Raw genomic sequence first — 23,965 nt, forward strand, 5'->3', positions numbered from 1 at the left:
GCCTCCCATAGGTGCCGCCAGGCCCCAAATCGGCCATGGGCCCCCGTACCGACTCCTCATGCTGTGACGTTGCAACAAGGTGGAATTCAACACTACATATGTTAGACCGCCTTTACGAACAGCGAAAGGCCATCACAGATTTCCTGATGTTAAAAGCGGATAAAGGTACTCCCCTGTGTAACTTAGATGTCAGCCATTGTCAGCTCATGCGTGACACCTGCGCTTGCTCAGGCCCTTTGAGGAGGCCACGCTATTCGTGAGTCGGCAGGACTATGGGATGAACGAGGTCAAATCGACCATGGGCCCCCGTACCGCCTGGTCACGCTGATGCTGGTCCCACAGTGTGACCTGGGTCCCTGTACCGCCTCCCATTGCTCCCACTCTGCCATGTGCCACTTTGAGGTCTCCTCACACTCCTGCGGTTTTCCATTTTGTCATAGGTTGCTGGCAGGTTACAGGCCTCCCATAGGTGCTGCCAGGCCCCAAATCTGCCATGGGCCCCCGTACCGCCTGGTCACGCTGCTGCTGGGCCCACAGTGTGACCTGGGTCCCTGTACCGCCTCCCATTGCTCCCACTCTGCCATGTGCCACTTTCAGGTCTCCTCACACTCCTGCTGGTTTCCATTTTGTCATAGGTTGCTGTATGGCCTCCCATTGCTGCTGCCTCCACCGCCACACTGTGGCTCCAAACACTGGTTTTGGCCCCGTGACTGCCCAAATGAGTGAAATGTGTGGTGATTCTAAGATCGACGGCACTCATCTGCATGTCATACTGACTGACAGTATTATTTCTCTTCCCCAGCAGACTCCAAGGGCATTTAAATTAAAGGTACAGTGTTCTGCACTAATATTAAGTCTCTCTGAAGCCTAGAAACACCCTTTTTTAAGTTAAATTCACAGCGAATTTATTCGACTCGAATCGAATATTGTCCACGAATTCGCCGAATCAGTCGAATCGAATTTTTCATTTCTTCGCTCATCTCTATTCATGACCCACCTGTGCTGATCTCTGTAGGAGTGTCCTCCTCTATAAATGTCCCCGTTATTCCATCCTCCTCCATAGACTGCTGATCATCCCTCACATACGCCTCTTCTTCTTCTGCTTTCACCTCAAATTCTATATCGATTGGATCTCCACTCTAAATCAAGGAAATGAGAGAAAATATCATCTGTAAAATGTAAGATTTATGATTGTGACTAGAGATGAGCGAATCGAAGTAGGCGAAGTGGAATTCGTTTCGAATATTAGGAAAATTTCGATTCGCGTCGAATCCGAAAATAAGCAGACTTCGGATGCAAATCGAAATTTTTCCTAAAATGGCGGCGACATGTGCGGCGACGGAGCGGGGATGTCTGGGAAGGCGCGCAGACAAGGCGCGCTGACCCATAATGCATTCATTCATGACATGTGATCGCATTAGCCAATCAGCAGCCAGCCAGCCAGCACTGTGTAATGGTCGAGCTATAAATGGCGGCCATTTTAGAATTCTCCATTTGCCTCCAGTCATTCAACAGAGGCAGACCTGGCTGTATTCAGGGAGAGAGTTAGGGACAGAGAAACGTTAGTTAGGGCCACAGAATCGTTACTTAGGGCCACAGAAACATTACTTAGGGCCACAGAAACGTTACTTAGTGCCACAGAATCGTTACTTAGGGCCACAGAAATGTTAGTTAGGGCCACAGAATCGTTACTTAGGGCCACAGAATTGTTACTTAGGGACAGACACAGAATTGTTACTGAGGGATACAGAATTGTTACTGAGGGACACAGAATTGTTACTGAGGGACACAGAATTGTTACTGAGGGACACAGAATTGTTACTGAGGGACACAGAACCGTTACTTAGGGCCACAGAACCGTTACTTAGGGACACAGAAACGTTACATAGGGACACAGAATTGTTACTCAGGGACAGACACAGAATTGTTACTGAGGGACACAGATTTGTTACTGAGGGCCACAGAACCGTTACTTAGGGCCACAGAAACGTTACTTAGGGACACAGAATTGTTACTCAGGGACAGACACAGAATTGTTACTGAGGGACACAGAATTGTTACTGAGGGACACAGAATTGTTACTCAGGGACAGACACAGAATTGTTACTCAGGGACAGACACAGAATTGTTACTCAGGGACACAGAATCGTTTAATTAAAGAGTATGTCAGACAACATGCAGAGGAGTGGCAAAGGAGGCAATGTTTTAGGAGTGAGCAGACGTGGCAGCAGAGGAAGGGGTCGAGGCAGCACTATTCGCAGCCAGAGGCCAGTGCTCCCGGTGTCATCCAGCGGTCGTGTCTCCACCGACAACCCTGCCGTCATCGATTGGTTGGCTCGGTCGTCTTCCTCTTCCCAGGTCACCTCTGACACCTACAGCCAACGGTCGGTGGGTACGTCAGACACAACCGTTAGTTGGCATGGCCCGGGACCAAGCCCACTGAAATCACGTGTCCTCGACCTGCCCCTGTCCTTTGGTGTTCCCTCACCAAGCGAAGTATCGCATGCTGTGGGCTCAGCCCCACTGTACAGTGAGGAAGAGCTAACAGAGGGCGGTCAGGAACGGGGGGAGACATCCGCCTCTTCAGCAGCCAGGCAAAGAAGTACTGGCGAGGAGAGTGGCTCGGTAGCCGGTCTAGAGACAGGTCTGTCTCCTGACCCACACGCAGCCGAGGGGGCTAGTAGTGAGGCGGAGACCGTAATTGATGATGATGAGGCTGATCGCACTTGGTAGCCTCGTCGTCATCAGGCTATTGCTTCTGCATCATCAGGAGAAGAGGGTGGCAGCTTGGCAGCGAGCAAAACAGTCGGTGGGTTGCCCAGGAGGCAGCAGGGTCGCAGCAGTGTCAGTGGAGGCAAACGGCCACGGAGTAGAGCACCAGCTCCACTGCAGCCTACCACCACGGCCAGTAGTGGTGCCGGTGTGCACGGAGGAAGCAGCAGTCAGCCAGTTAGGAGTATCGGGGGCAAAGTTTCCTACTCGGTGGTGTGGCAATTTTTCGTCAAGCCGCCAGAGGAAGTAAACGTAGCCGTATGTCGACTATGTGGCCAGAAAGTCAAGCGTGGCCAGGGGGCCCATGTTGGGACTACAGCGTTGCGGCAGCATATGCAGCGTCGCCATTTGGTGGCCTGGGAAAACCGTGATAAAGATACGGCGGTTCTGCCTGCCCCAGCCCCCCTCCATCACCCGCTACGTTACTTGCTCCGTCACCCGACGTCAATCGCCCTCTATCAGCCAGTCAAGGCTCCAACACCTCTGCTGAGGGGAGTTGTCGCTCATTGCCATCTTCCGCTCGTTCAGATGCTCCTTCTCCTGCTACTCCTCTTCACGGATTCCGTCAGCAGTCTTTCTTGGAATCCGTTTCCAAGAGACAACAGTTTGCGAGCACGCACCCGACGGTGCAAAAGCTGAACGTCCTCCTGTCCAAGTTGCTGGTGCTGCAGTCCCTCCCTTTCCAAGTGGTGGACTCAGCACCTTTCCGAGAAATGATGGCTTGTGCCGCGCCGCGGTGGAGAGTGCCAAGCCGGCATTTCTTCGCCAAAAAGGCAGTGCCAGCCCTGCATTCACATGTAGAAGAGATGGTGGGCCAGTCTTTGAGCATGTCGGTCTCTGCCAAAGTGCACGGCAGCGCCGACGTGTGGAGCTGTAACTACGGTCAGGGACAGTACATGTCATTTACGGCCCACTGGGTGAACGTGGTGCCGGCACAGCCGCACCAGCAACTTGGACAGGTCACGACGCTTTTGCCTCCACGTTTGCACGTCCTTGGTCCAGCAAACATGTCCGCCTCTACCACCTCTTCTTCCGCCGTGTCCTCAGCCACCACCCCCGTGCCAAGTCCCATTACCCGACCGGCATATCACATGTGCAGGGCGCAACGGTGTCACGCTGTGCTGCACCTGGTATGCCTTGGCGAACGTAGTCACACAGGGGAGGAACTTCTGAGTGTAATGAACAGAGAAATCGACAGATGGCTGTCTCCGCGCAAACTGAAAATCGGAACCATGTTGACCGACAACGGAAAGAACATGGTGTCTGCTCTGCGTCAAGGAAGGTTGTGCCATGCGCCATGCATGGCTCACGTGTTCAATCTGGTTGTCAAGCGGTTCCTAAAATCCACCATCCCACTGCAAGACATCCTTAAAATGTCACGTAAACTTTGCATGCATTTCAGCCATTCCTACACCGCAAAGCACACCCTCCTTGAGCTGCAGCGGCAGAACAGAATTCCACAGCATCGCCTGATCTGCGACGTTGCAACAAGGTGGAATTCAACCCTACACATGTTAGACCGCCTTTACGAACAGCGAAAGGCCATCACCGATTTCCTGATGTTACAAGCAGATAAAGGTACTCCCCTGTGTAACTTCGATGTCAGCCATTGGCAGCTCATGCGTGACACCTGCCGCTTGCTCAGGCCCTTTGAGGAGGCCACGCTATTCGTGAGTCGGCAGGACTATGGGATGAACGACGTCATTCCTCTGTTGCACGTCCTGGAACAAATGCTGTTAACAATGGCTGGTCAGGGTGCGGTAGACGTGGCGCACAGATCTCAACGCCACATGACCCCTGTGGGGGCAGGACAGGAAGAAGAGAAGGAGGTAAAGGAGGACATTTGTGCTCAGGAAATATTGAGTGAAATGGGTGCTTTTTCCACTCAGCGGACAGGAGTGGAGGAGCAGGAGCATCTGGTAGAGGAGGAGGAGGAGGAGACAGAGGACCCAGACGCACCGTGGCAGTATGCTGTGGAGATGGAGGCAGGGAGTCCCTCGCATTCCTTGGCACAAAGGGCCCATAGCATGCTCGGTTGCTTGCGTAGCGACAGCCGAATAATAACCATCAGACAGAGGGATGACTTTTGGCTGTCCACCTTGTTGGACCCTCGCTACCGTTCAAAAATGGTGGCCTTTTTCACACCTGCTGAGAGGGAGGCCAAAATAACGTACTATAAAAAACACCTATGTAGTCAGTTGGTCTCTGCCTTTGTGCGCCAACGTCCATCCTCAGACACTGTGGGCCCTGTGCGCTCGCGTTCCGCTGGGGAGGGGTGGGGTGGTAGGAGAAGTGGTAGCTCCACCAGCAGCGGCTGCCTCAGTCTGCAGATGATGAGTAGCTTTCTTCACCAGCGCAGTGAGGAAACTACTAACCAGCCGCAGCAGCAGCAGCATCAGGTGGACCTGGAGCAGGAGCTCAAACAACAGGCTTGGGCCTACTTGGACAGCACCCTGCCAACCGAGGTAGACAATCCCCTTGACTACTGGGCAACGAAACTTGACCTTTGGCCCCAACTAGCTGAATTTGCCCTTGAAAGGCTGTCATGCCCGGCCAGTAGCGTGGCATCGGAGCGCGTGTTTAGTGCGGCAGGAGGTATTGTAACTCCGCGGAGGACACGACTGTCCACCCAAAGTGTGGAGAGACTCACGTTTGTGAAAATGAATCAGGCGTGGATTAGTCTGGATTTCAAACCACCAGTTCCTGACACAACTGACTAAATCCGCCATGAATCATGCCCCTGCCATGTGCCACTTTCACGTCTCCTCACACTGCTGGTGTGTTCCATTTTTTGTCATAGGGTGCTGGCAGATTACGGGACTCCCATAGCTGCTGCCAGGCCCCTAATCTGCCATGGGCCCTTATACCGCCTCCTCATGCTGCTGCCAAGTCCAGAGTCTCTCATGGGTCCCTGTACGGCCTCCCATTGCTGCTGTCTCCATCGCCACACTCTGCCATGTGCCACTTTCAGGTCTCCTCACACTGCTGGTGTGTTCAATTTTTTGTCATAGGGTGCTGGCAGATTACGGGCCTCCCATAGCTGCTGGCAGGCCCCTAATCTGCCATGGGCCCCTATACAGCCTCCTCATGCTGCTGCCAGGTCCAGAGTCTCTCATGGGTCCCTGTACGGCGTCCCATTGCTGCTGTCTCCATCGCCACACTCTGCCATGTGCCACTTTCAGGTCTCCTCACACACTGCTGGTGTGTTCAATTTTTTGTCATAGGGTGCTGGCAGATTACGGGCCTCCCATAGCTGCTGCCAGGCCCCTAATCTGCCATGGGCCCCTATACCGCCTCCTCATGTTACTGCCAGGTCCAGAGTCTCTCATGGGTCCCTGTACGGCGTCCCATTGCTGCTGTCTCCATCGCCACACTCTGCCATGTGCCACTTTCAGGTCTCCTCACACACTGCTGGTGTGTTCAATTTTTTGTCATAGGGTGCTGGCAGATTACGGGCCTCCCATAGCTGCTGCCAGGCCCCTAATTTGCCATGGGCCCCTGTACCGCCTCCTCATGCTGCTGCCAGGTCCACAGTGTCTCATGCCATGTACCACTTTCAGGTCTCCTCACACTGCTGGTGTGTTCAATTTTTTGACATAGGGTGCTGGCAGATTACGGGACTCCCATAGCTGCTGCCAGGCCCCTAATCTGCCATGGGCCCCTATACCGCCTCCTCATGCTGCTGCCAGGTCCAGAGTCTCTCATGGGTCCCTGTGCGGCCTCCCATTGCTGCTGTCTCCATCGCCACACTCTGCCATGTGCCACTTTCAGGTCTCCTCACACTGCTGGTGTGTTCAATTTTTTGTCATAGGGTGCTGGCAGATTACGGGCCTCCCATAGCTGCTGCCAGGCCCCTAATCTGCCATGGGCCCCTGTACCGCCTCCTCATGCTGCTGCCAAGTCCAGAGTCTCTCATGGGTCCCTGTATGGTGTCCCATTGCTGCTGTCTCCATCGCCACACTCTGCCATGTGCCACTTTCAGGTCTCCTCACACACTGCTGGTGTGTTCAATTTTTTGTCATAGGGTGCTGGCAGATTACGGGCCTCCCATAGCTGCTGCCAGGCCCCTAATCTGCCATGGGCCCCTGTACCGCCTCCTCATGCTGCTGCCAGGTCCACAGTGTCTCATGCCATGTGCCACTTTCAGGTCTCCTCACACTGCTGGTGTGTTCAATTTTTTGTCATAGGGTGCTGGCAGATTACGGGACTCCCATAGCTGCTGCCAGGCCCCTAATCTGCCATGGGCCCTTATACCGCCTCCTCATGCTGCTGCCAAGTCCAGAGTCTCTCATGGGTCCCTGTACGGCCTCCCATTGCTGCTGTCTCCATCGCCACACTCTGCCATGTGACACTTTCAGGTCTCCTCACACACTGCTGGTGTGTTCAATTTTTTGTCATAGGGTGCTGGCAGATTACGGGCCTCCCATAGCTGCTGCCAGGACCATAATCTGCCATGGGCCCCTATACCGCCTCCTCATGCTGCTGCCAGGTCCAGAGTCTCTCATGGGTCCCTGTACGGCCTCCCATTGCTGCTATCTCCATCGCCACACTCTGCCATGTGCCACTTTCAGGTCTCCTCACACTGCTGGTGTGTTCAATTTTTTGTCATAGGGTGCGAGCAGATTACGGGCCTCCCATAGCTGCTGCCAGGCCCCTAATCTGCCATGGGCCCCTATACCGCCTCCTCATGCTGCTGCCAGGTCCAGAGTCTCTCATGGGTCCCTGTACGGCGTCCCATTGCTGCTGTCTCCATCGCCACACTCTGCCATGTGCCACTTTCAGGTCTCCTCACACACTGCTGGTGTGTTCAATTTTTTGTCATAGGGTGCTGGCAGATTACGGGCCTCCCATAGCTGCTGCCAGGCCCCTAATCTGCCATGGGCCCCTATACCGCCTCCTCATGCTGCTGCCAGGTCCAGAGTCTCTCATGGGTCCCTGTACGGCGTCCCATTGCTGCTGTCTCCATCGCCACACTCTGCCATGTGCCACTTTCAGGTCTCCTCACACACTGCTGGTGTGTTCAATTTTTTGTCATAGGGTGCTGGCAGATTACGGGCCTCCCATAGCTGCTGCCAGGCCCCTAATTTGCCATGGGCCCCTGTACCGCCTCCTCATGCTGCTGCCAGGTCCACAGTGTCTCATGCCATGTACCACTTTCAGGTCTCCTCACACTGCTGGTGTGTTCAATTTTTTGACATAGGGTGCTGGCAGATTACGGGACTCCCATAGCTGCTGCCAGGCCCCTAATCTGCCATGGGCCCCTATACCGCCTCCTCATGCTGCTGCCAGGTCCAGAGTCTCTCATGGGTCCCTGTACGGCCTCCCATTGCTGCTGTCTCCATCGCCACACTCTGCCATGTGCCACTTTCAGGTCTCCTCACACTGCTGGTGTGTTCAATTTTTTGTCATAGGGTGCTGGCAGATTACGGGCCTCCCATAGCTGCTGCCAGGCCCCTAATCTGCCATGGGCCCCTGTACCGCCTCCTCATGCTGCTGCCAAGTCCAGAGTCTCTCATGGGTCCCTGTACGGCGTCCCATTGCTGCTGTCTCCATCGCCACACTCTGCCATGTGCCACTTTCAGGTCTCCTCACACACTGCTGGTGTGTTCCATTTTTTGACATAGGGTGCTGGCAGATTACGGGCCTCCCATAGTTGCTGCCAGGCCCCTAATCTGCCATGGGCCCCTGTACCGCCTCCTCATGCTGCTTCCAGGTCCACAGTGTCTCATGCCATGTGCCACTTTCAGGTCTCCTCACACTGCTGGTGTGTTCAATTTTTTGTCATAGGGTGCTGGCAGATTACGGGCCTCCCATAGCTGCTGCCAGGCCCCTAATCTGCCATGGGCCCCTATACCGCCTCCTCATGCTGCTGCCAAGTCCAGAGTCTCTCATGGGTCCCTGTATGGCCTCCCATTGCTGCTGTCTCCATCGCCACACTTTGCCATGTGCCACTTTCAGGTCTCCTCACACTGCTGGTGTGTTCCATTTTTTGTCATAGGGTGCTGGCAGATTACGGGCCTCCCATTGCTGCTGCCAGGCCCGTAATCTGCCATGGGCCCCCGTACCGACTCCTCATGCTGCTGCCAGGCCCGTAATCTGTCATGGGCCCCTGTTGTCGCTTCTTGGCATATTCCGCTCGTTCAGATGCTCCTTCTCCTGCTACTCCTCTTCACGGATTCCGTCAGCAGTCTTTCTTGGAATCCGTTTCCAAGAGACAACAGTTTGCGAGCACGCACCCGACGGTGCAGAAGCTGAACGTCCTCCTGTCCAAGTTGCTGCTGCCAGGCTCGTAATCTGTCATGCGCCCCTGTACCGCCTCCTCATGCTGCTGCCAGGTCCAGAGTGTGTCATGGGCCCCCGTACCGACTCCTCATGCTGCTGCCAGGCCCGTAATCTGTCATGGGCCCCTGTACCGCCTCCTCATGCTGCTGCCAGGTCCAGAGTGTGTCATGGGTTCCTGTACGGCGTCCCATTGCTGCTGCCAGGCCCGTAATCTGCCATGGGCCCCCGTACCAACTCCTCATGCTGCTGCCAGGCCCGTAATCTGTCATGGGCCCCTGTACCGCCTCCTCATGCTGCTGCCAGGTCCAGAGTGTGTCATGGGTCCCTGTACGGCCTCCCATTGCTGCTGTCTCCATCGCCACACTCTGCCATGTGCCACTTTCAGGTCTCCTCACACTGCTGGTGGTTTCCATTTTTGTCATAGGGTGCTGTATGGCCTCCCATTGCTGCTGCCTCCACCGCCACACTGTGGCTCCACACTCTGGTTTTGGCCCCGTGACTGCCCAAATGAGTGAAGTGTGCGGTGATTCTAAGATCGACGGCACTCATCTGCATGTCATACTGACTGTCAGTATTATTTCTCTTCCCCAGCAGACTCCAAGGGCATTTAAATTAAAGGTACAGTGTTCTGCACTAATATAAAGGCTCTCTGAAGCCTAGAAACACCCTTTTTATAAGTTAAATTCGCAGCGAATATATTCAACTCGAATCGAAATTTTTCCACGAACTCGCCGAATCAGCCGAATCGAATTTTTGAATACTTCGCTCATCTCTAATTGTGACATCACACACAAAATCCACACATTGTCTCCGCAAGTCCATGTTCTAGACGCTCCATCCCACCAACCTTGTAATGATGAGGGATGGTGTGACCTTCCTGTGTGGAATCCCGGGAATACAGAGGACGGGGACATCTCTCTGGTGGGTTCCTGGTATTAGGTGGCTCCATCATATCCTTGTGTCCTTCTGAAAACTCCTCCATCACTCCATACTCCTCATCCTCCTCTTTATACTCTTCTTTAACATCAATATTATCATCCCCGAGGATTCCACTCTGAAAGATATAATAAAACATTCATTGTAACAAACATGCTGTGTATAAATCACAACTACCAATAATTGTCATCATCTACCTGATGATGGTGAGGGATGGTGTGACCTTCCTGTGTGGAATCCCGGGAATACAGAGGACGGGGACATCTCTCTGGTGGGTTCCTGTAGCTGGATGACTCCACCATGGTGTCCTGGTACAGATCTTTGTGTCCTTCTGGAATCTCTGACTCCTCCATCCCCCCATCCTCATCCTCCTCCTCTTTTATCTCTTCTTTAACCTCAACTTTAGGATCTCTCAGGTTTCCACTCTGAATATATAATAAAAATGCCATCAATGGTAACAATGCAGATAATGTACAGATCCTAATGATACTATCAGTGATTGTTCCTCATGTACCTGATGATGGTGAGGGATGGTGTGACCTTCCTGTGTGGAATCCCGGGAATACAGAGGACGGGGACATCTCTCTGGTGGGTTCCCATGACTGGATCCATCTGTAGGAAACACACACACTGACTGAATCCATTGTTTCTATGTGTTTATCAGATGATGGGGGATCTAGGTGGATCCTCCGTACTGCTCTCTCCTTTACAATAAAGTCTCCTCTTACCCGGTGATGTGAGGGGCGGCTGATTGTCCATCATGACGTCCTTGTAGAGATCCTTGTGTCCTTCTAAATACTCCCACTCCTCCATGGAGAAATAGACAGTGACACCCTGACACCTTATAGGAACCTGACACACACAATGATACAGTCACCATCCAGACACATCCCTTGTCTGTTACTGGAGAATGTCCCAGAATTCCCGGCACCGCTCACCTCTCCTGTCAGCAGCTCAGTGATCTCTCTGGTGACTTCTAGAATCTTCTTCTTCTTTCTCTCTTCTATCAGGGAGGGAGGTGGAGGCAATGTGATGTCATATGATCTCCAGACTTCACAGGAGGAAAACTCTACATCTGAACACAAATAGTCACATCAAATGATATTCCCAGAATCCTCCTCACCTCTCCATTCAGGTCTCCATTTTATTAAAGCCCCACTTCAGGCTGAGGTATAATTTCCCCCCCACAGGACCCCCACACTACGCAGGGTATAGGCTTGTTGCAGCATTCTGATGTCATCACATACAACGCAGGACCAACAGTCCCACTTTACATGTGAGGATACCAAGGGACCCCACATCCTAAGAGCATCAGAAAAAAGCCAGATGGAGGGACATTAGGAGGAGGAGCTGTGAGGTCAGTGTGATGTCATAGGATTCTCTGACTCTGGATGGAGGGACATCGGGAGGAGGAGCTGTGAGGTCAGTGTGATGTCATAGGATTCTCTGACTCTGGATGGAGGGATATTGGGAGGAGGAGCTGTGAGGTCAGTGTGATGTCATAGGATTCTCTGACTCTGGATGGAGGGACATTGGGAGGAGGACCTGTGAGGTCAGTGTGATGTCATAGGACATATAGACTCTGGATGGAGGGACATTTGGATGGGGAGATTTGAGGGGTCCTCTATATGAGGCTCCCATACAAACCAAATCCTTGTTCCTGGGTGCGTCCTACCTCTCCTAAACTGAAGAGTGACCTTTGACCTTTACCATCCAGAAATCTGTCCGGAATCTGTGGAAGTAAGCTGTCATGTGATCAGGTGACGTGCGGAGGAACGGAGTGTAAATAGCAGACAATTGTCTCCAGAGCCCCTAATGGTGGGGATGGATTTGGCGGCGTGCTGGTGCCAAGTTTCCTCCCCCCAGGGTCACTGCAGGTGTGGAGAAAAGCTGTGTAAGAGGATATGGAGGAGAGATGAGGAGGAGATCCAGGAATCAGGAGAAAGGTCAGGGCAAGCAACAGACGAGCGCATCCAAGAGACCAAGCCGGGGTCACTACACAGAAAATCAATCCAAGGAAACAACAGGCAGGACGAGGAATAGCAAGAAGGAGCTGAGAGACAAATGAGAATATTGCTCAGCCAATGGGAGATGATCTCAGCATGACTTCCATCATGAAGGAGATGAGGGGGAGGGGAGGAAGTCACTGAAGGTGACCATAGATCCATGGAAATTCAGCTGGTTCAGCAGGGATCGCTCACATTTCCATCCATGTGTGGCCACTGCCGGATAAAAGCCCTTCCCCCAGCAGCTGCAGCCAATAGCTTCAGTGCTGATCTGTGTATTCTAAGAGCGGAGGAGTCCCCCCATTGTCAGAATACAAGAGTGCAGCGGGGAGGATTCCCCCATCCACCTCCAATGTGTGGATGGGGGAATCGCTTCTATTTCCTTCCATGACCTTTTTGTCTCCCGCTCCCTTAACCTACTAGCAATTACAGAAACCTGACTCCAAGCAGCAGATTCTGCTTCCCCCGCAGCACTTCCCTATGGAGGCCTCCTCTGGACTCACCCAGACCCAGTGGTCAGAAAGGTGGTGGGGTTGGTTTGCTTCTGTCCCCACTGAGCACCTTTCAAGTCCCCCCTAACCCTCCCTCTCTATCCTTCTCTTCTTCCCAGACTCACTGCATCCGGCTGTTTTCTCCCATTTCTCTGAGGATTGCAGTGATCTATTGGCCTCCTGGACCCGTGTCCCGCTTTCTTGATGATTTCTCCGCCTGGCTACCCTACTTTCTCTCCTCTGAGCTACCCGCTATCATTCTCTGAGATTTTACCATCCCCATTAATGTCAACAACCCGGCTGCATCCCAACTCTTCAACATAACCTCATCTTTTGCATTAGCACAATGTATACCGTCCTCCACTCACTCTGATGGGAATACATTACACCTTGTTTTCTCCCATCTTTGCACTCCCTACAACCTCACAAACACCCCCTTTCCTCTCTCTGATCACAATCTCATCACCTTCACAGTCTCCTCGTCTTCAAACACCTATCCCTCCAAGCAGCAAACAATTACCTGCAGAAACCTTCACAACTTGAACCCGGCTCCTTTCCACTCTGCAACTGACCAACTCTATGACAGAATCTCTCCCCTGTCCTGCCCTGACCTGACCACTGCTGTCTACAACAGTTCACTATCATCTACACTAGACTCACTTGCTCCTCTAACAACACGAAGTATCAGGCCCCGACCATTACATCCGTGGCAGACTGACCACACCAGACATCTTAAACGACATAGTCGTGCGCTGGAGCGATTGTGGCGTAAAACCAAATCTCAACAAGCATTCACCAGATATAAATCTGTTTTCTTTACATACAATTCCTCCCTCCATGCTGCCAAACAAGACGACTTTGTCACTCTCATCAATAGCTTGTCATCCAGTCCTCGTCGTCTCTTCTCTACTTTTAACTCTCTACTTTCTCCACCTCCACCCAGCACCTCACTTACTGCTCATAAGATTGCAAATAATTTCAAAAACAAGATTGATGCAATTCGTAGGGGCATCTCCACTGCACAGACATCCATCCCACTTAGCATACCTTATACTAAACCTCCCTCAACACTTTCCTCTTCTGACCTCGCTACTACCGAAGAGGTCACTAAGGTTTTCTCAGAAGCCCATCTCACTACCTGCCCCCTGGATCCTGTCCCCTCACAACTACTACGGTCACCCTCTTCTTCCATCCTATGCTCCCTCACTCACATCTTCAATCTTTCCCTCTCTATTGGTGCCTTCCCCTCCCCTCTAAAGCATGCGCACATCACTCCCATACTTAACAAGCCCTCCCTGGACCCCACCAACCTGAATTAGTTAAGACCCATCTCCCTGCTGCCATTTACCTCTAAACTCCTAGAACGCTTAGTCTACAATTGCCTGAGCTCCCACCTCACTGACAACAACAACCTTCTTGACACCTCCTCCCTTGGTTACTTGATAACCTCCCATGGCTTTAAGTACCATCTCTATGCTGATGACACACAAATCTATCTTTCTACTCCTCACCCCACCCCTTCAGTCTCCTCCTCACCTCACCCCTTCAGTCTCCTCTCCCTTTACTAACCTACTAAGTGACATATCGGCATGGATGTCACTCCACTTCCTCAAACTCAATCTTTCCAAAATGGAGTTCATACTATTCCCTCCAGCCCGTGCCCCCTCCCCTGACTTCTTCATCAAGATCAATAATACAACCATCAGTCCCTCCCCTCATGCCAGGGTACTAGGTGTAATCCTAGACTCCCATCTGTCCTTTCAGCCCCAAATCAAATCACTGTCCAAATCTTGTAGACTTCACCTCCACAACACCTCCAAGATACGCCCGTTCCTAACCTCAGAAACTACTAAGCAACTTATTCCCTCCCATGTTATCTCTCACCTTGACTATTGTAACTCCCTCCTCATTGTCCAACCTCATCGCAGGCTATCCCCTCTTCAGTCTATCATGAATGCTGCTGCCAGACTCATCCACCTTACTAACCGTCCTGTATCAGCCACCCCTCTCTGCCAATCCCTCCACTGGCCTCCATTCAGTGTCCTCCACCCCTCTCTGCCAATCCCTCCACTGGCCTCCACTCAGTGTCCTCCACCCCTCTCTGCCAATCTCTCCACTGCCTCCACTCAGTGTCCTCCACCCCTCTCTGCCAATCCCTCCACTGGTCTCCACTCAGTGTCCTCCACCCCTCTCTGCCAATCCCTCCACTGGCCTCCACTCAGTGTCCTCCACCCCTCTCTGCCAATCTCTCCACTGCCTCCACTCAGTGTCCTCCACCCCTCTCTGCCAATCCCTCCACTGGTCTCCACTCAGTGTCCTCCACCCCTCTCTGCCAATCCCTCCACTGGTCTCCACTCAGTGTCCTCCACCCCTCTCTGCCAATCCCTCCACTGGCCTCCATCCCTCTCTGCCAATCCCTCCACTGGTCTCCACTCAGTGTCCTCCACCCCTCTCTGCCAATCCCTCCACTGGCCTCCATTCAGTGTCCTCCACCCCTCTCTGCCAATCCCTCCACTGGCCTCCACTCAGTGTCCTCCATCCTGCTCTGCCAATCCCTCCACTGGCCTCCATTCAGTGTCCTCCACCCCTCTCTGCCAATCCCTCCACTGGCCCCCACTCAGTGTCCTCCACCCCTCTCTGCCAATCCCTCCACTGGCCTCCATTCAGTGTTCTCCATCCCTCTCTACCAATCCCTCCACTGGCTTCCCATTGCCCAACGGATAAAATTCAAAACACGAACAATAATGTATAAAGCCATTTATAACTCCGCCCCAAATTACATCACTGATCTCGTCTCTAAATATCACCCAATCCGTACTCTTTGCTCCTCACAAGACCTCTAGCTCCCTTGTCTCCTCCTCCCATGCTCATCTCCAGAGCTTCTCCCATCCTCTGGAACTCTCTACCCCAATTTATCACCTACTCTGCTCACTTTTAGGTGATCTCTGAAAACCGATCTCTTCAGGGAAGCCTATCCTGCCCTCAGCTAATAATGAAATCTTCTACTCTTCCAACCAGTCCATCCCCCACAGTTACTACCTTTTGTACCACCAGCCCCTCCCTCTTAGATTGTAAGCTCCCAGGATCAGGGCCCTCCTATCCCTCTTGTATTGAACTGTATTGTTGCTGTATTGTCTCCCATTATATTGTAAAGCGCTGAGCAAACTGTTGGCGCCATAAATCCTGTATAATAATAATAATATTTTTTTCTCTCATCCCGCTGGCTGAACGATAAAACTGAACCATGTAGGCCAGCTTTGGGAGCAAGATATATTATCATCAACTCCTCCCCCTGAAGGGGTTTATCTGGGTTCCCACACTATATATGTGTGTATCATCATCTGCTGGATATAGAAGATGTCACAGTGACTATGGAGGAAGAGGATAGACATGACTATGGAGGAAGAGGACAGGCATGACTATGAAGGAAGAGGACGGACACGACGGGGGGGGGGGGGGGGGGGGTTACTGGGTGTAAATAGGAATAACATCTTATTACCTCCTCTGCTGCTACTTCCACCGATGTCTCTGTTTCTTTGTGCCACATGGAACTTTGTCTTTATTCCAGGTCACTTCCTGTCTGTACCTGACATCACTTCCTGTCTGTACCTGACCACTTCCTGTCTGTACCTGACATCACTTCCTATCTGTCTTCCATAGAGACTTCCTGACTGGGTAGAAATGAGATCACCACCTTGTGGAGCTCAGAGGAACTGCAGCCCCGAGAAGCGTCTGGTAGTGTAGATCTCATTTGTTGCCACAAGTTTTTGAAAATTTAAGAAAAAAACAAAATATGTTTTCTTTTCTTTTTTTATATTTCAAAACCTTGTGATAAAAAATTAGATCTGCAAAATACTCACCATGCCTCTTTTTAAATTCCTTAGGGTGTCTACTTTCCAAAAAGGGGTCATTTGGGGGGGTTGGTGCTATCCTGGCATTTCAGGGCCTCGAAACTGTGATAGGTAGTGAGGAAGTGAAATGAGGAAGTTACGCACCTTCAGGCTTTCAAAGTGGTCATTGGATTTCAGGCTCCTGTATGTGGCTAGGCTCCCAAAAAGTCTCACACATGTGGCAGAAGCAGAATGTATTTTGGGGTGTAATTCCACATATACCCATGGCTTGTGCGAGAAATAAATCATTTAAACTTTGTGTAAAAAATGTTTCTGTCATTTTCCAGAAACTTGTGGCAATAAAATAAATCTTCCATGGACTCAATATGCCTCTCAGCAGATAGCTTAGGGTGTCTACTTTCCGAAAAGGGGTCATTTGGGTGTGTTTGTACTATTCTGGCATTTTAGCACCTCAAGAAATGTGATGAGCAGTCAGAAAGTAAAAGCTGTAAATTCCATTATCTCTCCCATAGTTTGTAGACGCTATAACTATCACACAAAGCAATCAATATACACTTATTGGGATTTTTTTAACCAAAAACATGGAGCAGAATACATTTTGGCCTAAATTTATGAAGCAATTTTAGTTTTTTTAGATATTTTTTATGACAGAAACAAGAAAATATTGTTTTTTTCCAAAAAACATTTTTTCTCAAACTTTTTTTGTTTATAGCGCCAAAAATAAAAAGCGCACAGGTGATCAGCAAAAGAAAGCTCTATTTGTGTGAAAAAAGGACATAAATTTCATTTATGTACCATGTTGCATAACCGCGCAATTGTCTGTTAAACTAGCGCAGCGCTGTATAGCAAAAAAATGGTGTAAATTGCAGTATCTCTCCCATAGTTTGTAGACACTATAACTATCACACAAAGCAATCAATATACACTTACTGGGATTTTCTCACCAAAAACATGGAGCAGAATACATGTTGGCATTTTTTTTTTTGTTTACAAATGGTTTTATTTTGCAAAAGTAGACTGTAAAACAGTACATTTTCAAATGATACTTACAGCAAAAACAAGGCACTTTTGAAAAATACAATACAGAAAAGTATATTAACATAAGAAAGAGAAGAAATAGAAAAGAATAGATTGCAAGTACATGAAATATGTAGATGATAAAGTAAGTTGAATGATACATCTGTCAACAGTATATGCCAGTCAACCTTCACTTGGAATGTTGTTAATCATGCAATAAATGTCTACAATCTCTCCATGACTCCCATTTTTTATCAAATAGGTGCATCCCATCCAGTAAGGTATAATGAATACGTTCCATGAGCATCACAGCATCAACACTGTGTAAAACAGAGGCCAAGGGTACGGCATTGGACCTCCAATGTAAGGCATTAGCCCATAAAGTGGCAATACAAATAGTATGTATCAGTCTCATAGTGGCATCAGAGACCCCCAGGATATGAGCCCCCAATAAACAGGTCTGTATAGACAATCGTACCGGGATACCCGCCAGTGAGGTAGCCACCTCAGATATCTTACGCCAAATCAAAGATATGGTCGGGCAATCCCAGAATATATGAACCAAAGTACCTGTGAGACCACAGCCCCAAAACATAAAGGGGACACCTGAGGGAACAATACATGTAGTCTTGATGGGGTGTAATACCATCTAGTTAAAACCTTGAGGGCTGTTTCATGGACAGAAAGAGATCTAGAACACTTACATATGTTATCCACCATGGAATCCCAATCCTCATCCGAAAAAGTGATACCACCGTCCTCCTCCCATCTTTGTCTATACAAAGGGGGTGTATGAGAAAAACAGATCAAAGATTGGTGATAAAGATCAGAAATAAGACCCCTACCTCTAGGAGAGTTACAGCTGACACGTTCAAAAAATGAAATCGGAGAAGAGGGTATAAGGCCAAAATGTGAATTAAAAAATGTCTAATCTGTCGGTAACGATGGTACTCACTAGAGATGAGCGAATTATTCAAAAATTCGATTCGGCTGATTCGCCGAATTCGCGGAATAAATTCGATTCGAGGCGAATATATTCGCTGCGAATTTAACTTATAAAAAGGGTGTTTCTAGGCTTCAGAGAGCCTTTATATTAGTGCAGAACACTGTACCTTTAATTTAAATGCCCTTGGAGTCTGCTGGGGAAGAGAAATAATACTGACAGTCAGTATGACATGCAGATGAGTGCCGTCGATCTTAGAATCACCGCACACTTCACTCATTTGGGCAGTCACGGGGCCAAAACCAGAGTGTGGAGCCACAGTGTGGCGGTGGAGGCAGCAGCAATGGGAGGCCATACAGCACCTATGACAAAATGGAACCCACCAGCAGTGTGAGGAGACCTGAAAGTGGCACATGGCAGAGTGTGGCGATGGAGACAGCAGCAATGGGAGGCCGTACAGGGACCCATGACACACTCTGGACCTGGCAGCAGCATGAGGAGGCGGTACAGGGGCCCATGACAGATCACGGGCCTGGCAGCAGCATGAGGAGTCGGTACGGGGGCCCATGACAGATTACGGGCCTGGCAGCAGCAGTGGGCGGGCGGTGGATGCAGCAGTATTCGGAAGCCAAACACAGGCCTAGGTTAAAAAGCGGAAGCCGTCAGCAGCGTGAGCAGACGACAGAGGCACATGGCGCAGGGTGGCGGTGGAGGCAGCAGCAATGGAAGGCCATACAGCACCCTATCACAAAATGGAACCCACCAACAGTGTAAGGAGACCTGAAAGTGGCACATGGCGCAGGGTGGCGGTGGAGGCAGCAGTATTCGGAAGACTTACACAGGACTAGGTTAAAAAGCGGAAGCCGTCAGCAGCGTGAGCAGACGACAGAGACACATGGCGCAGGGTGGCGGTGGAGGCAGCAGTATTCGGAAGCCAAACACAGGCCTCGGTTAAAAAGCGGAAGCCGTCAGCAGCGTGAGCAGACGACAGGCACATGGCGCAGGGTGGCGGTGGAGGCAGCAGCAATGGGAGGTCATAAAGCACCCTATGACAAAATGGAACCCACCAGCAGTGTGAGGAGACCTGAAAGTGGCACATGGCAGAGTGTGGCGATGGAGACAGCAGCAATGGGAGGCCGTACAGGGACCCATGACACACTCTGGACCTGGCAGCAGCATGAGGAGGCGGTACAGGGGCCCATGACAGATTACGGGCCTGGCAGCAGCATGAGGAGTCGGTACGGGGGCCCATGGCAGATTACGGGCCTGGCAGCAGCATGAGGAGGCGGTACAGGGGCCCATGGCAGAGTGGCGGAGCGTAAGCAGCTAAAATTGAAGGCCATACACAGGCCTAGGTTTAAAAGTCCCTCACAGTTAATTCCAATAACGAACTCTACTCCTCCGTGCAATCTACTTACGAGACCCTGGGCAGGTCTGGGTCCAATTTGTGGTAGAGACTGGTTTTGTTCAGCCATGCTTGAGCGAGTAATAACAGGTCTGTGCTGCCCTTTGGTGTCTGGCTTAATGCGCACAACACTGAACGTCCCAGCGTTTGTCAACGATTTGCCGTTAAGTGATGCAAACCCGCTGAACCACGTTCATGAGGAGCCGGTACAGGGGGCCATGAATCAGTATGGACCTGGCAGCAGCGTGAGCAGACGACAGAGGCACATGGCGCAGGGTGCCAGTGGAGGCAGCATTATTCTGAAGCCATACACAGGCCTAGGTTAAAAAGCGGAAGCCGTCAGCAGCGTGAGCAGACGACAGAGACACATGGCGCAGGGTGGCGGTGGATGCAGCAGTATTCGGAAGCCAAACACAGGCCTCGGTTAAAAAGCGGAAGCCGTCAGCAGCGTGAGCAGACGACAGAGGCACATGGCGCAGGGTGGCGGTGGAGGCAGCAGCAATGGAAGGCCATACAGCACCCTATCACAAAATGGAACCCACCAACAGTGTAAGGAGACCTGAAAGTGGCACATGGCAGAGTCTGGCGATGAAGTCAGCAGCAATGGGAGGCCATGACACACTCTGGACCTGGCAGCAGCAAGAGGAGGTGGTACAGGGGCCCATGGCAGAATGGCGAAGCGTAAGCAGCTTAAATTGAAGGCCATACAGAGGCCTATGTTAAAAATAATAACATGTTTGGGGCATGATTCATGGCGGATTTAGTCACTTGTGTCAGGAACTGGTGGTTCGAAATCCAGACTAATCCACGCCTGATTCATTTTCACAAACATGAGTCTCTCCACACTTTGGGTGGACAGTCGTGTCCTCCGCGGAGTTACAATACCTCCTGCCGCACTAAACACGCGCTCCGATGCCACGCTACTGGCCGGGCATGACAGCCTTTCAAGGGCAAATTCAGCTAGTTGGGGCCAAAGGTCAAGTTTCGTTGCCCAGTAGTCAAGGGGATTGTCTACCTCGGTTGGCAGGGTGCTGTCCAAGTAGGCCCGAGCCTGTTGTTTGAGGTCCTGCTCCAGGTCCACCTGATGCTGCTGCTGCTGCGGCTGGTTAGTAGTTTTCTCACTGCGCTGGTGAAGAAAGCTACTCATTATCGACTGCAGACTGAGGCAGCCGCTGCTGGTGGAGCTGCCACTGCTCCTACCACCCCACCCCTCCCCTGCTGCCATGGCAGCGGAAAGCGAGCGCACAGGGCCCACAGTGTCTGAGGATGGACGTTGGCGCACAAAGGCAGAGACCAACTGACTACATAGGTGGTTTTTATAGTACTTTATTTTGGCCTCCCTCTCAGCAGGTGTGAAAAAGGCCACCATTTTTGAACGGTAGCGAGGGTCCAACAAGGTGGACAGCCAAAAGTCATCCCTCTGTCTGATGGTTATTATTCGGCTGTCGCTACGCAAGCAACCGAGCATGCTATGGGCCATTTGTGCCAAGGAATGCGAGGGACTCCCTGCCTCCATCTCCACAGCATACTGCCACGGTGCGTCTGGGTCCTCTGTCTCCTCCTCCTCCACCAGATGCTCCTGCTCCTCCACTCCTGTCCGCTGAGCGGAAAAACCACCCATTTCACTCAATAATTCCTGAGCACCAATGTCCTCCTCTACCTCCTCCTCTTCTTCCTGTCCTGCCCCCACAGGGGTCATGTGGCGTCATGTGGCGTTGAGATCTGTGCGCCACGTCTACCGCACCCTGACCAGCCATTGTTAACAGCATTTGTTCCAGGACGTGCAACAGAGGAATGACGTCGTTCATCCCATAGTCCTGCCGACTCACGAATAGCGTGGCCTCCTCAAAGGGCCTGAGCAAGCAGCAGGTGTCACGCATGAGCTGCCAATGGCTGACATCTAAGTTACACAGGGGAGTACCTTTATCCGCTTGTAACATCAGGAAATCGGTGATGGCCTTTTGCTGTTCGTAAAGGCGGTCTAACATGTGTAGGGTTGAATTCCACCTTGTTGCAACGTCGCAGATCAGGCGATGCTGTGGAATTCCGTTCTGCCGCTGCAGCTCAAGGAGGGTGTGCTTTGCGGTGTAGGAATGGCTGAAATGCATGCAAAGTTTACGTGACATTTTAAGGATGTCTTGCAGTGGGATGGTGGATTTTAGGAACCGCTTGACAACCAGATTGAACACGTGAGCCATGCATGGCGCATGGCACAACCTTCCTTGACGCAGAGCAGACACCATGTTCTTTCCGTTGTCGGTCAACATGGTTCCGATTTTCAGTTTGCGCGGAGACAGCCATCTGTCGATTTCTCTGTTCATTACACTCAGAAGTTCCTCCCCTGTGTGACTACGTTTGCCAAGGCATACCAGGTGCAGCACAGCGTGACACCGTTGCGCCCTGCACATGTGATATGCCGGTCGGGTAATGGGACTTGGCACGGGGGTGGCGGCTGAGGACACGGCGGAAGAAGAGGTGGTAGAGGCGGACATCTTTGCTGGACCAAGGACGTGCAAACGTGGAGGCAAAAGCGGCGTGACCTGTCCAAGTTGCTGGTGCGGCTGTGCCGGCACCACGTTCACCCAGTGAGCCGTAAATGACATGTACCATCCCTGACCGTAGTTACAGCTCCACACATCGGCGCTGCCGTGCACTTTGGCAGAGACCGACATGCTCAAAGACTGGCCCACCATCTCTTCTACATGTGAATGCAGGGCTGGCACTGCCTTTTTGGCGAAGAAATGCCGGCTTGGCATTCTCCACCGCGGCTCGGCACAAGCCATCATTTCTCGGAAAGGTGCTGAGTCCACCAGTTGGAAAGGGAGGGACTGCAGCACCAGCAACTTGGACAGGAGGACGTTCAGCTTCTGCACCGTCGGGTGCGTGCTCGCAAACTGTTGTCTCTTGGAAACAGATTCCAAGAAAGACTGCTGACGGAATCCGTGAAGAGGAGTAGCAGGAGAAGGAGCATCTGAACGAGCGGAAGATGCCAACGAGCGACAACTCCCCTCAGCAGAGGTGTTGGAGCCTTGACTGGCTGATAGAGGGCGATTGACGTCGGGTGACGGAGCAAGTAACGGAGCGGGTGATGGAGCGGGGGCTGGGGCAGGCAGAACCGCCGTATCTTTATTACGGTTTTCCCAGGCCACCGAATGGCGACGCTGCATATGCTGACGCAATGCTGTAGTCCCAACATGGGCCCCCTGGCCACGCTTGACTTTCTGGCCACATAGTCGACATACGGCTACGTTTACTTCCTCGGGCGGCTTGACGAAAAATTGCCACACCGCCGAGAAGGAAACTTTGCCCCCGATACTCCTCACTGGCTGACTGCTGCTTCCTCCGTGCACACCGGCACCACTACTGGCCGTGGTGGTAGGCTGCAGTGGAGCTGGTGCTGTACTCCGTGGCCGTTTGCCTCCACTGACACTGCTGCGACCCTGCTGCCTCCTGGGCAACCCACCGACTGTTTTGCTCGCTGCCAAGCTGGCACCCTCTTCTCCTGATGATGCGGAAGCAATAGCCTGATGACGACGAGGCTGCCAAGTGCGATCAGCCTCATCATCATCAATTAGGGTCTCCGCCTCACTACTAGCCCCCTCGGCTGCGTGTGGGTCAGGAGACAGACCTGTCTCTAGACCGGCTACCGAGCCACTCTCCTCGCCAGTACTTCTTCGCCTGGCTGCTGAAGAGGCGGATGTCTCCCCCCGTTCCTGACCGCCCTCTGTTAGCTCTTCCTCACTGTACAGTGGGGCTGAGCCCACAGCATGCGATACTTCGCTTGGTGAGGGAACACCAAAGGACAGGGGCAGGTAGAGGACACGCGATTTCAGTGGGCTTGCTCCCGGGCCATGCCAACTAACGGTTGTGTCTGACGTACCCACCGACCCTTGGCTGTAGGTGTCAGAGGTGACCTGGGAAGAGGAAGACGACCGAGCCAACCAATCAATGACGGCAGGGTTGTCGGTGGAGACACGACCGCTGGATGACACCGGGAGCACTGGCCTCTGGCTGCGACTAGTGCTGCCTCGACCCCTTCCTCTGCTGCCACGTCTGCTCGCTCCTGAAACATTGCCTCCTCTGCCACTCCTCTGCGTGTTGTCTGACATACTCTTTAATTCAATAGTGTTTGTGAAGCAGAAAGTAACGATTCTGTGTCCCTGAGTAACAATTCTGTGTCCCCGAGTAACGATTCTGTGTCCCCGAGTAACGATTCTGTGTCCCTGAGTAACAATTCTGTGTCCCTGAGTAACAATTCTGTG

General features: G+C 51.8%; 1 protein-coding gene across 1 annotated transcript in view; it reads right to left on the reverse strand.

The window, feature by feature from the left end:
- Positions 1 to 23,965, reverse strand: part of LOC149443071 (uncharacterized) — a 145,822-nt gene that overhangs the window by 10,870 nt on the left and 110,987 nt on the right. The window contains 1 exon segment of the mRNA XM_089655915.1: positions 998 to 1,118. Coding sequence (XP_089512041.1) covers positions 998 to 1,118 — 121 coding nt within the window.

Source organism: Staurois parvus, unplaced genomic scaffold (genome assembly GCF_062004578.1).
Source record: "Staurois parvus isolate SC_StPar_1 unplaced genomic scaffold, SC_StPar_1.0 ptg000877l, whole genome shotgun sequence".
Taxonomy (NCBI): Eukaryota; Metazoa; Chordata; class Amphibia; order Anura; family Ranidae; genus Staurois; species Staurois parvus.